Source organism: Sprattus sprattus (genome assembly GCF_963457725.1).
Source record: "Sprattus sprattus genome assembly, chromosome: 1".
Taxonomy (NCBI): Eukaryota; Metazoa; Chordata; class Actinopteri; order Clupeiformes; family Clupeidae; genus Sprattus; species Sprattus sprattus.
In genome coordinates this window covers 77,203,605-77,220,210 of record NC_137920.1, presented here as the reverse complement: position 1 = coordinate 77,220,210, position 16,606 = coordinate 77,203,605, and the positions used below count along the sequence as shown (strand labels likewise).

General features: G+C 40.1%; 2 protein-coding genes across 2 annotated transcripts; one reads left to right on the top strand and one right to left on the bottom strand.

Moving 5' to 3' along the window:
• Positions 1-4,171: 4,171 nt before the first annotated feature.
• LOC308373585 (allograft inflammatory factor 1-like) lies at positions 4,172-9,079 on the bottom strand (the record flags this gene model as incomplete). Its single annotated transcript, XM_080849156.1, has 6 exons — positions 8,977-9,079; positions 7,957-8,018; positions 6,602-6,668; positions 6,453-6,494; positions 4,453-4,621; positions 4,172-4,259 (listed from the first exon to the last, which is right to left on the bottom strand). Exons 1-6 carry the CDS (start codon positions 8,987-8,989, stop codon positions 4,172-4,174), a joined length of 441 nt encoding a protein of 146 aa, XP_080705282.1. The 5' UTR covers positions 8,990-9,079.
• Positions 9,080-10,589: 1,510 nt separating this feature from the next.
• Positions 10,590-15,634, top strand: abhd11 (abhydrolase domain containing 11; the record flags this gene model as incomplete). Its single annotated transcript, XM_080848989.1, has 6 exons — positions 10,590-10,747; positions 11,305-11,440; positions 11,858-12,031; positions 13,056-13,226; positions 13,939-14,120; positions 15,172-15,634. 6 exons carry the CDS (start codon positions 10,590-10,592, stop codon positions 15,305-15,307), a joined length of 957 nt encoding a protein of 318 aa, XP_080705115.1. The 3' UTR covers positions 15,308-15,634.
• Positions 15,635-16,606: the final 972 nt, after the last annotated feature.

The following is a 16,606-nucleotide window of genomic DNA, read 5'->3' as shown; positions in this document are numbered from 1 at the left end:
CTAATGGTATGTTCTTGTTCATCCATCATTGCTTCATTGACTCAATATTTGACATAGCCTAGACCAGTTCCTTCACTTAGTCTCTCGAACACTCAAAGCTGTGAAGTGTTTGGCAAAGGAGGTTCTCTTCACAGAGAGTGCGGTTGCATTGTCACTGTGGGAGCCAAGGGGGAAACACAAACAGCTGCAACAGACTGAACAGTAGGCCTCATCATGGGCTAATCCCACCTCATCACGGGCAAACAAAGGGCTCAGATTACCGACTACTCCCCACGTTTAACTTCATCAATTTAGTGGCCAACTGTGTTTCATTTCAACATCACCTTGTGGACCAAAGTTATTTCATAGGACATAGAATGTAATTCATATTGACATAGTTTTTTTGTGGTTCACGGAATCTACACATTTCAACTTTGCACTATGGTTTATTCAGTTAGTAGAGTTGTTTAAAAAAAAAAAATGTATGTTTGTTTTGCATTATGATTGTATTTGCTACTGCTATTGTGTGTGGGTTGAAACCAGAAGAGAGTTTGAGCGACTGAACTGAAGCGTGAGTTGAGCCTAAAGGCCTTCTTTTGCTTGAGCTGTGAAGTCTGTTGACCCTGAGCTCTGGTCATACGGTTTAGCTTGATGTATTAAAAAAAATAAAGATTATAATTTATCCAACTATGTTTCTGTATGTGTTTTTTTAGGGGGGCAAGATGTGTACAATACACCATCATGAAAAGTTAAAATGATCCAGCAAGGAACGGAAAGGAAAATCAAACCCCTTAAGATCTGACATCTTACTCTTCCATTTAAGTTTGAGATTTTGGGCAATTGAATTCCATAGCCACACACTGATGCTCTACATACCATATCATGCAATGCAATCCATCAGACACATCTTTCAAAAATAAGTGCAAATGCTAACATGCAAATATGACCAACAGCCTGAGGGCGAAAAGCTAATACATTTTACAGTTGCTCTCTTTTTAATAAGCTTTTATTTTAATTATGCATTAATGTTAGATATCCTTCATTGATGAATGCTATTAATATGATTGAGAGTCAGTGAGATGTATCTGAATAGGAATACATTATCTGTGTTTCCTAATATTGGTTTAGTTGATCCTGTTGTTTGTTTGTTATTTTTGCCTGAGGAGAGATATCTAAATAAATAGTTTTGGGAGAAGTGCTTCAACCGCAAAGGCCACAAAGTTCCTCCTTTTAAGCCTTTGTGTGTTGCATCAACAATTGTTATGGAGGAAAGGGTATTTTAAAGATTACAGAAGACCAAAACAAGAAGAACATTTGGAGAACAATGTGTGTGTGTTCCCTTTGGGGAAGAGATGAAAAATAATACCAAAGACAATAAATCCACACGAGACAAACTGAGAGAACAGAAACAGAATGTAATGAAAGATGATACCACATTGAACTGCTACAGCTGTCTTAGTCGCTATGGAGACTGAATACCAAGCATCCGCTGCTGCCACCTCCATGGAAACCTCGTCCCTTGACACAGCCCTTGCCTCTTCTAATGAATTATGAATACCTCCCTTTCACCTGAGGATGGGCCATGTTTGAGGTTTTATCACATCAGAGATTCACCAACTGAATTTTAATGCTTTTTATCTGTTGTTCCTTTTGCCATTTTTTATGGTAAAACCCTATTTGAGAAGGGCACTGTAGCAGCATAACCCAGGCTAACTTAATGCCTAACAATTAGGCCTGGTCTTATTAAGATGAACCTAATGTTCACCCAACCTCCTGTTTTTGTACTGGTTTTTTGTAGACAATGCACACACTGATATGGCCCTTTACGATTGAACAGAATTAAAGAATAATGAGTTGCTCTATGTCATCAGATTTTTTCACTCTCAATGATATTATATCAGAGGTGTTATACGGTTGCAAGTGTAGAATAGAATAATATGGAGCAATTCAGGTTTTGTTTTATTTTATTTTTAATGAATGATGGGAACATTGAGGGAGTAATCCAAACACGGCTTCCAAAGCAGTTTGTCTGTGCCTTTTCCATGGGGGGTGGAGCCACTGACTAGGAGGAGTCTGTTTATGAAGACATATAATGCTCACAAAGGGTGCCCTGTTGTTGTTGCTGTGTCCTGATGACCAGGTTCAATGGTTGGGCAGTCAAGTTGTTGTGTTTAGCACTTGTGGGCTACTGAAACAGCATGTTTTACTGTGAAGGAGGGCCTCTACGCATCTTACATGCAACATGCGGCGTGTGTTGCGGATGTCTCCAGCCAGTTAGGCATTGTTGTTGTATCTAGGGTTAGGCATTTGTTATATGGGTTAGAGTTGCTGCCAATGAGTGTTTACATGTGACAGTGAGAGGACTGGCCGCTGTAAGAAGGCAATAGCACATCTTTTCCCTATGTTGACTAAGATTACACTAGAGGAGTGTATTTATAACTGATGGCCAGCAGGTGGCATTCATCAAATTACAAAATTATTTAGGAAAGATCCACAGGACAAATAAAAAAAATCCATCACCCCAAAAAAATAGAATAAAAGGCAATTTGGCATGCATTACAGAATTTGAAATGTTTTAATTTTATCCAAGAAGACAGAACCATGGCCTCTGTCCCACGTGTGCAGTGGCTTAAGTGTCATGTAGAATCAGGTTAGTTGTATAATTCAACAGTGTGACCAATCAAAGATGAAAGCAATGTGTGTGGTGGAACAGGTCCATTGAAGGAAACTACTATCACTTTCTCATGCTGTGTAGAGTATTGAAAGCAGTGGTCAGATGAAAAAGGACACTTTGGAAACATTGTTCCCAGAATGTTCTAGAACAGAGCAAGACCTCGAGAGAGACTGGCAACCCAAAAAAACTTGAGCTTGTGCAGTGCACCCAACACAAAAGGGTACAATATATAACTCATTCAAAGGAAAGTATAATTATTATAAGAGCTGATTCAATCATTCTGAGAGGGTGATTCATTCCAAAAAAATAAATAATCAGGTTTCAACAATATCCCCATGGTAACATTACCAAGCTATCTCAATTCTCTGAATTCTTAGGCATTTCTCTTCTCATGGTCAATATAAGTTGGCTTTTTGGACAAACAAAAAAATCACAAACAAGCCCTCTTTAATGTCAAAGTGAAAACAGATTTCTATACAGTTATGTAAATTAAATAAAAATATGTAATGAAAATAAGTGATTGCATAAGTATTCACCCCCTTTATATAGACTGATCTAATTCAACAGAGGTCCAGCCAATTGGTGCTAGAAGTCTCACAATTAGTGAAATGGGGATCAGTGTGCAGTGAATGTGTCTAAAGTGATTGTAGTAAACTCTGTAATGTGCAGTGTTACCTGCTTTACCTATTTCTCCTTGGTCATTAAGGTCAAACTCCATAGTAATCATAAGCCCATGTGGTTATATCGCTTCTAGATGAATGATGGTTCTTGATGTGGTAACATCTGAGGGATCAGAAATCACGGTTATTCAGCTTAGGCTTGTCCCCTTGCCCTTTACGCACCGAAATTCCTCTAGATTCCATGACTCTTTTAGTTATGTTATGCACCGTGGAGGGTAAATTATTCAAATCCCTTTCTATCTTTTTTTGGGAAACATTGTTTTTAAACATTCGTATTATTTGCTCATGCGTTTGTTGGCAAACTGGCGATCCTCTGCCCATCTTTGCTCCTCCTGGATGCTGCTTTTGTACCAAATCAGGATAACAATGACCTGTTGACATCACTTGTTTCAAATCCCATAATTGTTTAATTATTCTACCTCTTTACTACCCCTAAATTGCTCCTGTCCCAACTGTTTTTGGAATGTGTTGCAGGCCTGAAAGGCAGGATAAAAGTATATTTACAAATTAAATGAAGTTCATCAGACAAAACATGAACTATCTTGTGTTCAAGTCAAGGTACAAGGTGCTTATTTTGTTTATTTTCATTTTCCATACCGTCCCAACTTTTTCAGATCAGGGTAACATAGCAAACAAAACATGAAAAGGGAGTGATTATAAGTATGTCAATTAGGGACATATTAGTGATTATTAGTATACATTAATAAGGGACACATTTATTCATTTTCTAGAAAAAAACATGGTGTCTCAGGTGGGAGTAAAACAGGGGCGTGTCCTAATGGAGTGAAACAGGGGCGTGTCCTAATGGAGTGAAACAGGGGCGTGTCCTAATGTAGATTTATGGCAGATCAGCGAAGGTTTTGGGAGGCGGGGGGGCAGTGGCCTTGGGCTCCTGTTCCTTGGCCTTCCCTTCATACATTAGAATCCTAGTGGAGAGAGAAAGTGCAATCACTTTTCATTAAGAATGGAGGAAGCCCATTGTCACATATTTATACTGGCTTTGGTTGGTCATCTTGAACTCATCTGGTACAGATATCTTAGTAATATGAAATATAAAATATCTTAGTTATTTTCAAAGAGGGCCAAGAAGTGCTTATGTGTGATAAGTGTCAAACTTACAGCCTTAATATAGCATTTCTCTTTCCAAGCATCATATTAAGGAAATCAGTGTAGCAGATGGTGTCCCTGGACTCTGTATTTCCCACCACATCAGACATCATCTTCTTTAGTTCAAGGTGAGTTCTGGCCACACCCAACTTCTCCAGCATTCGTTTTAGAGCCATAATGTCTAAAGGGAGTCAAAGAATGTCAAAGATGTTTTTGATATTAGGATGTTTAGTTCTGCACTGTTGCTGTTTTAAGACTCCCTCTTCTCAGGAACCTTCCACTTGGGCAAAGAAAGAGAAACACATCTGGCGTTGACTGAAGAGAGTCATGTTTATATTATAATACACCTCTGTCTCCCGATGTTAGTTTTCAGATCCCTCAATCACTGGGTTTGCCACCTGTCTCCTGGTTTCCCTCACTCTCTTGTGCCCCCTCCCTTCTTCCCTTTCCGTGGTCTCGTGGGGTCACACCTTATCCACATTTAAGGCTGAAATGTATTTGGCAAATAGAAGATGCCGTCACATTAGTGTTTTATTGTAATGGTCTCAGTGTGAGGAGTACAAAGGGTCTCAGTTGTAGAGCATAGGGTACATCTGTGGAGGGTTTCAATAGGGTACATCTGTGTAGGGTTTCAGTAGGGTACATCTGTGTAGGGTTTCAATAGGGTACATCTGTGGAGGGTTTCAATAGGGTACATCTGTGGAGGGTTTCAATAGGGTACATCTGTGTAGGGTTTCAGTAGGGTACATCTGTGGTGGTGGGTTTCAATAGGGTACATTTGTGGTGGAGGGTTTCAGTAGGGTACATCTGTGGTGGGTTTCAATAGGGTACATCTGTGGAGGGTTTCAATAGGGTACATCTGTGGTGGGTTTCAATAGGGTACATCTGTGGTGGGTTTCAATAGGGTACATCTGTGGTGGGTTTCAATAGGTGTGTTTCTAGTATGTCTTTGATCTTGTATTGTATTTGCTAATTCCTGGCATTACTGATCAATTGTTCATTGTTAATCTGTAGTACTCTCTCTTCCGGGGACGTGCACAGGAATTTTGAAGGGCAACTTCAGTCGAGGTGGGCAAACGGGCAGTTGCCTGAGCAACCTTAGCCCCCTCCTGTGCACGTCCCTGCTCTCTTCTACAGTTACTGACTTCCAGTAGCTACAAGGAATCGTATTTAAAGCACTCACTGGACAAAGAGAACGCGGCTGAACTGTGTGGTGGTTTAAACACTTTTGTGGCCGATTCTAAGTATTATAAACTAATTCATAATAAGAAGAAGAATTACAAATGCTGGTTTCAGTGCGATTTAATTGCAGATCCTAAACCACAATTAGAGAAAGACCACCGGTAGTATATTTCTGCCCACCTGAGCTTCGCGGCTCACATTTTAAAACATACTAAGACACTCCCACTCAAGCCATAATTGGCTGTCCCGTACCCCAATCAAATGACCTCCTGTACTCTAACTCCAACCAATCAGAAGGCTTACTAACGACCCTCCCCTTCTCATTCATATTACACGTTGCTGTGTGTGTGTGTGTGACAAACTCCTTGAACTAATTAAATGAATTACTTCTTAATCATTAAATAATTCCTACAACACCCACAGATTAATGACTGTCAGGCTACTAACTGTAATGCTATTGTGACGACGGTACATGAACTTGTTTACAGACTGCTGGCAGAGTAGCGGGTAAATATATCTGTATGTGACGCCTTTGTGAACACAGAGAAATCCTTGATGAACAGGTTACCTTTCAGCGAGACATAACATTACTGCTTACCATTTTGTAAATGCAAGCTTTGAGCGTACCTGCAGTGGCTAATAATAATAATAGAGTACATTGAAGTCAGATTGATCAAGAAACAGCTTCAACCTAAGTAGTCGCTAAGGAGCGGGCTAAAACTGATTAAACGCATTAAACCCACAGACACTATAGATTGGTCACCTTCTCTCTGGAACAACAGTGGTTCCCCCTATACACTGTGAACTCTGTAATGTGCAGTGTTGTTTACCTATTTCTCCTTGGTCATTAAGGTCAAACTCCATGTATTTGTCTGGAACAGAAGAGGGGCAAATGTCATTTGTATACCATGTACAGCAGTTGGGCATCATTCACAGTTCATCTTTAGCACATACTGTTTGGTTTATCACAGTGGCCTACGTTTGAAAGATTCCAGTTTGGATGTCAGGTCTTCCACATCAGCATACTTGGAGTCAGTAAGGTAAGTCTGCAGAATGGAAGGACACAAACAAAATGACTACTCAACCTTCACTGAAGCATTTACGGACAAGCACATATCATTTTAGGCATTTAATCAGGTCAATGTTAATGTAATACAGCAGGGGTCTCAAACTCAAATTACCCGGGGCCCGACGAGCGTCCAGTCTGGTAGATTTTTTTAATCTGTTGGCTTGCCTATCCCAATACCTATACCCCTTTGGAGTTGGCAAATCAGTAGACCTATCTCGACTACTCCACCGCAACCCTTCATTTGGCCTGTGTCCTTTATCCAGGAAGTGTATGAACTCACACAGAAATGAACCAAATACATCTTGAAACCATTTTTTGATTAATGCTGACACATGCATTGTAGGAGTAAAACATTATCTAATCAATTTATGTTGAATCATTTTAAGTCGATTTTTGTATGGCCCCAGAGCCCCCTGTCATATGTGCACCACATCACCAGCACCCAGATGTGAAGTCAGACAGAACAGTGATTTTGTGAGCGTAAATCTTGTTCACAAGACAATGTGATTGAAATGTTTTAAGTTTAACAGTGTAATACAACCTTATGTTATTTCAGTAACCTATATTTTAAAAATCAATATGTTTGTATCAACTTGTACATATATAATAGTCTGAAAAGTTGGACCACAGCCAACTTGCTTTTGCATTGTAGTTGCACTTGACTTATGGCAGCCCTCAGAAGCCCATAGGGGAAAAGCATGTTTTCATCATCGACCAGCCAATCTTTAACGCCCAAAAAATATTCATCCTGATTTGGTTTACTTCAATAATAATAAGTGGAATTTACATTTAGTGCTCTTTCTGTATGGTGGTGCGTGTATGGAGCCATTTGATTTTAAATACAAAATATTTTTTCCCTCTTGTTACTTCAGAAGCGAAAATGGCTAAATCGTGTGTCCACCAAACGCCTTTTTTGTTTTTCAAAGTCAGCACGTATTCTCAATTTCCTATTTAGCACAGCGCAAACAGCGCCCAGCGCCCTTTGCCATTTTGAGCACAAATAGAACAAATAGCCTATCAAGAGTGTATGTGACTGTTTTGACCATGCTGTGGAATTAAATGACTTTTTATTGTTTTATTCAGACCTTTTCATACACATTGATATCACTAAAGAAATGCTTTGAAACAATGGTCTACTTATTACAGAGATAAATCCTACCTGATATTTTGTCATAGAAAAAGTAGCTCTTTGTGTACAATCAGATGTGTGAGATGGGACAACATAGCTAATGTCACAATGAACAGGTGTACAAAGGGAGCCAAACCTCATTGATGGAGTTCAGGTTGTCTTCTTGTTTGGATTTGAGTATTCCATAAGCTTTCCCAGCTGTAAATGTTTGAGATGCATTCTGGAGTAAATTATACTAAAACACAATATACATTTCTTCATACAGAAGAATACAAGTGCAAAGAATGTATATAACCATATTTGGACAATAGAGCTTTGAAATGTGGACAGTTCCAAGTCATACAAATTAAGGAAGTGCAAGTATTCCACCACAGTGAGTAATGAGTAATGGGTCTGTGCGCATTAAAGGACTATTTTCCTGGAGGGAAATGTATTTTTTAGTTCTTGTCGTCAATAAGCCTTTAAAGCTCTGCTCTTGTCCTAGAGTCATAAAAAGAACACCCCTAGAAACCCTTAATCTTCTACATATATATGGCACTTGTGCATGAATGATTGGTAACACTTTATTTGAAGGGGTCTACATAAGGGTGACATGTCACTGTCATAAGAATGACATGACACATGTCATACACATTAATGACACGTTATTTTTGTTCATGACTGGTTCATGACTGTTGTCATAATGTGTCATTCGGTGTTTGTACACACAGCTAACCCTAACCCTAACCCTAACCCTACAAACACCGAATGACACATTATGACAACAGTCATGAACCAGTCATGTCATGTGTCATGTCATTCATATGACAGTGTCATGTCACCCTTATGTAGACCCCTTCAAATAAAGTGTTACCGAATGTTTTAAGTTAGATAAATTATACAATAACATCAAGGCAGGTCAGAGTCTAACATGCCTCAGTCCTTTAGGAGTTTTAACAGTGAATCTGTTAATACTACATGTCGTATGTATTTACTTTAAAATGAGCATGTAGGGTATTGCATGATAAGATCCCTCTGTATTCACTATTCTACTTAAGGATTATAAATTATAAATTGTTGATAATTTATAAATTGCTTTTAAAGAACACTCTTCTGACAATTGACCTTCTTCCTACTAGAATATCATAGAATGGAAATTGTTTCTTAAATAATTTACCTTGTCTGTCCATCTCTGTTTGTCCCCAAGACAAACTATTAGTCAGAGTGTGGTAGATTTGGTGTGTACAGCAAGTGAAATGAAGAGAGCACTTCTAGTCTACAAGGGTTGACAGAGGGGAAGTGTGAGAGTTAATGTTAGCTTATGGTCAGATGATTTCCCCTCTCAGTCAGAGTGAAATGATGCTCTGAAACAGAACTGTGGTGGTGACTTCTGTTCCTTTTTCTCCTGTGCTCACATCTCTCAGATGCAGTCTCTGGTCTTAGATTAGGAAGACACAATAGGGCACATCGTATACACATCATCAGCACACTAACCAAGGGACATACACACGGCAGACACTGCAAACGTGCAGCTTTGGCAATATTCCAGCACACACTGACACACAGTAATCTTCCTTTTGTTTGTTTGCTACTGCCATTAGCATCATGGCAGCTGTTGTCCAGTGATTTGACAGCTCCTTCTTACCGTTAGTTATCGTCATATTTAAGAAGTTTAGGTGCCATAAGCTTATGTCACATGTTACTAAGCTATTGTCATACTGTCATAAACTGACAACTTATATGGTCTTTACACTGACTGTCATAACTGCATATAACAGCATGTGACATCTGCCCTGACATGTTGAAGACATGGTTATGTTCATCTTACGAGGCAGGTTTCAAGTAAAGTTTTACTGAAGCATGAAGTATAAATGAATATGAATTAGTATGAATATTTTGCTCTGCGTGACTTTTTTACAGAATTTGCAGAAAGTAAATGCATGCATTGGCGTCTCTCCTTCAGGATGAATGATGAGTAATGAAATGTTATGGCCATGAGCAGGATTTTAAAATGAAATTTGTTTTGACATGTATTGTATTTGGTATGGCTTGGCAGACACATACATACAAATTGGGAGTAGGCCTAAATTAATGCATGGAAAGCAAATGTATAGGTTAAGCAGTTGTAGTTGCCTACATGTACAGTATGTGACGTTGCAGATATGGAAGTAGCTTTGATGTCAGATTGAAATAACCCAAAAGTCAGCCAGTGAGGGGATGTGTCAGGTTGACTGTTAAATCCAGCAGCAACCAACATCTGGCTCCTTGTTAATGAGTAAGATGAAGGGCTTAGCCTGCAAGCACAGTTGAGAAATGTGTTTTTCTCTTGCACGTCTTTAAGGAGGCTACAACAAGCAGGTCCATGTCAGAGTGAGAGGCAAGCTACTTAAAGCATCCACTTTCCCTTAGTTTTTCTTTTATTCAGCTACAGTGGTCTGGTCTTGAAGATGGTTGACAATGAGATTGACATGAGCGATCAAAGGAGTACTTTGCCCTTTAAAACTGTTCTTGAACTGGTCATTGTGTGCTCTGTGAAAATAAAACGATTCTAAATAGGTTATATTTCTCACAATTCTCAGGCAAACAGAAACAATTAAGCCAATCGGTTTCCAATGACGTGAAAGTAGCGTCAAAATAGCAATGAACGACTCGTTGATTGGTTGAGAGCCGAGACCAATCAGGTCAACACCGCCCCCATGTTTCTTCACTCCATGCCAAGTTATTTTGCATCCTCAACAGTTCCCGTGTATTGTGGTATCTGGCCCTCCGGCTGAAATATTCTATGTCATCATGAGTGTCACTTGTCGCTTTCTTTCAGGTGGTCTCTTGCACAGAGCAACATCATGTGTTTCTATGACTACATGTCGTACTGCCTGCTTTAGTAATGCACGGATGCACTGGATTCGTCAAATCGGAACTAAAGCGAACACTCCTGCTGTTTCTACAAGGTACCATTGCTTGTCCGCTAAGTAGCTACCTTTAGCTCTGTAATAATATAAATACTATCTAACAGCAAACCGCAGTCAGTCAGTTTGTATGTATGTAACATTATGTCCTTTGATGTTTACGATTCACAAGTAAGCTTAAATTACACTGTACATTGTGTTTCTGAAATGAAACAAGCACTCTGTCGTTAGGTAGCATCGCTGGCTAACGTTACCCAAGGTTAGCCAGCTAACGGGTTGGATGTGTGATAACAAGCCACGGTAAACACAACATAACTTGACATTAACGTTACTCGTATGGCAAGTGATGGATATTGGGTATTAGTATCTATTCGAACTTTTTTTGTGGAAATGTGCACATTTTTTTTTTTTTTTTACAAACCTCCCAAGTCCACCCAGTCCTGCAGAAAGTCGCTCAAGGTGGCAAAAGCATTGCTTTACATGGGTGCTGTCCCATTTCAGCAACTTAGCAAGTAACGGGAACCCTAGTTACAGCCATCGTTGTGTGTAGGGCTGCATGATGCGTTTAAGAGCAATTAAAGACCTTCTCCCCCTTTCAGACCTGTGAATTTGACCTATGACGTGTTCGATGGAAAAGGGGACAACACGCCACTGGTTTTCCTCCACGGTCTTTTCGGCAGTAAATCCAACTTCCACTCCATAGCAAAGTCCTTGGTCCAGCGGACCGGCAGAAAGGTATTGCACAACATGCTATGTGGTGTCTATGATCCCAAACTGGCCCTGAAAAAGGAAAGAAGGACACCCTTCTTTTGACACTTACAAATGTTCAGTGTATTGCAGTGCCAAATTCTGCGTTTTCCAAAAAGGCCATTTAGGCCTAAATGATTTGAGTGTAGTTGCTTGTCCATTGAAGCCATTAAGGCCTCAAATATATCTGAGTGTTTTAGCTTGTATTATTTTTTATAATAGAAATGTAGTCTTGTGAAAGGATGGATGTACAATTTGGAAGGAAAAAGAAAATATGTTAGCTCCATGTGTAAGTTGTGTAATGTGATGTTACCTTTTTAGACAGACTTTAATGATATATGTAATGATTGCTGAAATGAAAGCTTGTGTCGTAGTTAGTGTCTTAACTGTCCTTTGTCCAGTCAGGTGCTGACAGTAGATGCACGTAACCATGGAAAAAGCACACACAGCCCCATTATCACCTATGAGGCCATGACCAATGATCTCACGCAACTACTTGCTCAACTGCGAATCGGAAAATGCGTTCTGATTGGCCACAGCATGGGAGGCAAAGTGGCCATGACAACAGCACTCATGCAGGTAATGTAGGAAACAGCAGAGTAAGAATAACTACTTACTAACCGAGAGTGAGGTCATGCCGGGAAATATCAGACTGTGGCTTTAACGTATCGACTGAGCGATAGCGAGGTTGATACGCCAAAGCAGAAGTTTGATATTTCCCGGCATGACCGAACGGTCGAGGTTAGTAAGTAGTTATAACATGTCTGTTTGGGAAAAGGCCAATAACATGTCTGTTTGCAAATAGGCCAATAACATATCTGTTTGGAAATAGATCTATCGTTTGTCCATTTGGGTAAATACTTGATACACATTGGGTAAATACTTAATACACATAATGTCAAAGACGTAATTAGAGAACATCTTTACCATAACAACACCTAGTGAAAGGACTCCTGTGCATGTCAACCACTCATGTCATTTAGCGGACATTTTAATCCCAACCAATCTACAGTACAGATAGACATTATCATCAGCGAGTGTGCGCTTCTTATGCAGCTTGCACACTGCCCCAACAAACGCCAACAAATCCCAACATTCTAAAGTTGGCAGTTGTTGATACCTGGCAGGTGACACTTTAATGTTCAGTAAACCAACTGCCAGCTCAACACTGCTCAAACAATAACCGTTAGATAGCAGTGTTCTAATCAGCCATTTGACTCTTCCACTTTAACGTGATTATTGACAAAAATGGCAATATGTCACCTTGTTTACAGTATCGCAACATAGTATATTAAATAGTAACCCCTGTATCATAGTGTGTATCGTATCGCAAGATGCATGCCTGTACACAGCCCTGCTGTTGGTGTTGTTAGCACCTTACTCTCGCAGTTGAGCTACGGGGACACTGTGTTGGTAAAATCCTTGAGACTGTCGACAATGAAATGAACCTCTACTTTCATTTCCCCCATCTTTCCTCTTTCTCTCTTTCTTCTTGTTCTCCCTTCTCCTGCCTGTTCTCCCTTCTTCTTCCTGTTCTCTCTTCTTCTTCCTGTTCTCTCTTCTTCCTCCTGTTCTCTCTTCTTCCTCCTGTTCTCTCCTCCAGCCGAGTCTAGTGGAGCGCCTGGTGGTGGTGGACATAAGCCCCGCCCAAACCACACCGCTGACTAACTTCCCCGCCTACATCCAGGCCATGAAGGAGGTGAAGGTGCCCAAGGATGTGCCCCGCTCCACCGCACGCAGGATGGCCGAGGACCAGCTACGCCAGCTCGTCAAAGTAAGCTCTCTCTCTCTCTGGACACAGGTCAAACGAAAGGCAGTGTTTTAGGGTGATGTTTGACGTTATGTCACATATGTCAAAGTGAGCTCTCTCTCTCTCTCTGGACACAAGTCAAACCAAAGGCAGTGTTTTAGGGTGATGTTTGACGTTATGTCACATATGTCAAAGTGAGCTCTCTCTCTCTGGACACAAGTCAAACCAAAGGCAGCGTTTCAGTGTGATGTTTGACGTTATGTCGCTTATTCAGTTTAAAGGGCTGTTTTAACTATGTTTTTCTAACAATGTTTTACTGAAGCACTCTGAGATTCAGTTTGAATGTAGAGTGCACTACAAATTAAATGAATGATTATTGTTATTATTAAAGCTACAGTAGGCTAGTTTTTAATGTTCAGGGCATTTAGTTTCTGTCCAATCCTCAAAATTGTTTCAGAGGTATATGAGCATGTGAATAGAGAACCACGCGTGTGGTTCTGGCTAGTTGCCTAGGCTGTTCTGCTGTCAGTCCGATTCCCCTGTGAAAATGCAACGGCACAAGCGTATGCAAATCCCCAAGCTAGCTAGCTTTTGTCAGTGCCACTTATGATGCTGTCTGTGTTTGCAAGGCCAGTCTTCTTGCTTTTAGCTCGTAAGCTCACTTAGTTTTAGACAAAAACCTTCCTAATGTGCTTTTCACATACATTGATTTCATGCTCTTTGGGACTTTTCAAAGGAGCGCTCAGTACGGCAGTTCCTTCTAACAAACCTGACTGAGGAGGAAGGGCAGTATTCTTGGAGGATCAACTTAGATGCCATCTCCAATCACCTGCAAGACATCATGAATTTCCCAGCATTCAACACCAGCTATGAGGGCCCCACACTCTTCCTGGGTGGGACCAACTCCGCGTATATCAGGTAAAGAGATAATAATAATAATAATAATAATAATAATGGATTTTATTTTTATAGCACATTTTCACATACAAAGACGTCTCAAGGTGCTTAACAAGATCACAACAACAATAATGCAAGGTAATAGGAGTGCAAAAATAGCAATTAAAACAGTGCATTCTAAAAACAATACAGAAAAGAAATAAAAACAGAAACCAGGACTTTAGGTGAAGGCAGATATAAATAGATGAAAGATAGAAAGACAGAAAGAAACAAAGGATCAGTTCACGCATTTGGAAGTTACAGACAAGCAAACATGGACCTTTTATGATTTAATTCCAATTCTAATCTTTAGTGATTTTGTAATGGGAAAAGACAGTCTTAAGGCCCTGCGTATGAAATCTGTACAATATCCAAATACTAAAGAGAACACTGTTCTCAACACAACACAGAACATTCAGGTAGCCAAATCCATTACTGGACAGTCATGTTCACAACACAATGGCAGAGCTATAATGAGCATCTGGCACAAGCACTCCAGTACATTAGATTGTACCACATTAGACGAGGATAATTAGTCATATCTGGCCTATGTACCATCCTCTTTTTAAACCTGTCTACACACATCAGTGTCTTCTGCTGTTAACAAAACCTCTATGCCATTCCCTCCTGGTGACGTGTGTGTGTGTGTGTGTGTGTGTGTGTGTGTGTGTGTGTGTGTGTGTCCACAACTGCACTCCAATGCTAATAACATACTTGAACACCCTCCTTAGGACAGTCTGTTGTGTTATGAAATTGGATTAAGCTGATTTTGAGTTCTGCAGTTCTGAGGTCCTTATCTTATTATAAAAAAGATTAAAAACTACTCTGTGCTCAGTGCTGCTATCAGTCGGTGCTTAATGCTTACAATTGCTTACAGTTGGCTTAGAGTTCTTGTTTAGAATATCACCTTAAGCCCTGCACACCACTGCACTCACCTGTGGAGGTTGACTTCACACATGAACATGTTAGCAATGTGCATATAACCAGCATATAACATTCACGTGTCGTCCCCCCCCCCCCCCCCCCCCCCCAGCTCTGAGGACTACCCAGAGATTCAGCGTCTCTTCCCGTGTGCTGACATCCAGTACATTCCAGACGCCAGCCACTGGATCCACGCAGACAAGCCCCTGGACTTCATCAGCTCCATCAGCACCTTCCTCCAGTCCTAGCCCTGCACTGGCCTGGCCTGGCCACAGAGGGGCGACAAGGAGCAGTGCTTTTACAGCCACCAGGAGAAATATATGAACAAGTGCTTTTTTGTAGTATTTTTATTTTTGTTGTTAAATTTTGATTTATTTTTGTGTCGTCTTCATCTCATTGGTTTTTGTTTTTTGTTTGTTTTAGGTCTTTTTTTGTTTACAGGGCTGTATCATCAAGCAACAAAGCACATAGACGTGTCTTTAGTTCTGCAGTAAACTGCAGAGTTTAATACTACAGACATATAGCCAATTATTAACTTATTCAAAGGACATATTATGACCACAGTGCAATTAACACTGATTAAAAGCTGCATAGTAATATAATAGTATAGTTTGGAGTGAAAAGAGAAGGGATGGTTTGGTCTAATACAAATAATCTAGGGTGTCTTAAAGAAGGGATGGTGTGGTCTAATAAGAGTAATCTAGGGTGTCTTAAAGAAGGGATGGTGTGGTCTAATAAGAGTGATCTACTCCTGCGGTGTTTAAATGGCTTTCTGAGAAGGAGCTTAGTGTTCCAGACGGCACAGATCAGTTCTAGCTTTAACACACACACCTTTAATTCTTTCATTTCAAGAGATGTTTTTAATGCACGTGGAGAGAATGGTGACAATCGGCATGTTCTCTCTTATTCTTTTCCACACAAGGAACCAGTATTAAATGTAGTTAGTTGGTTTGTTAGTTTGATATTAAGTTCAGAATACAAATCTTACTCTGTGTACGTGACATAAACAGGTGAGAGGATCAGGGTAAGCTAAATGATAGTGCCATGTGTAGGGGTTCGAATACACATAAGCGTTTTTTTTTTTAAACGGGATGCTAGAAAATGCATTGATTCCTATGGTTTGGCGCGCTTTGCGTAGGCGCACACGTAAAGCGCGCCGTACCATCGGAATCAATGCATTTTCTAGCGTCCCATTTTTAAAAAACGCTTATGTGTATTCGAAACCTAAGGCAGCTAGGGCTAACTCCAGTGGGAAGGCATCACACAACGGTTGCCAACCTGCTCCAATGGATATTTGTCAGTAAATGAAGTGCACACTGGGCAGGGGCATCACATTAACGGTCTACACACACACACACTCACTAATTGTTAATGCTACGTAATAATTGACCTTCAATAATTGTAAACATGAACTGATCAGCATACATTTTACAGAGCTCGACAATAACTGAGTATATAATTACTATTCATGTTCCAGTCATCAAATGGACCACATATTCTTTTAAATTGTGTGTATATCATAATGCTGACAGTATCTGTGAGGCAGT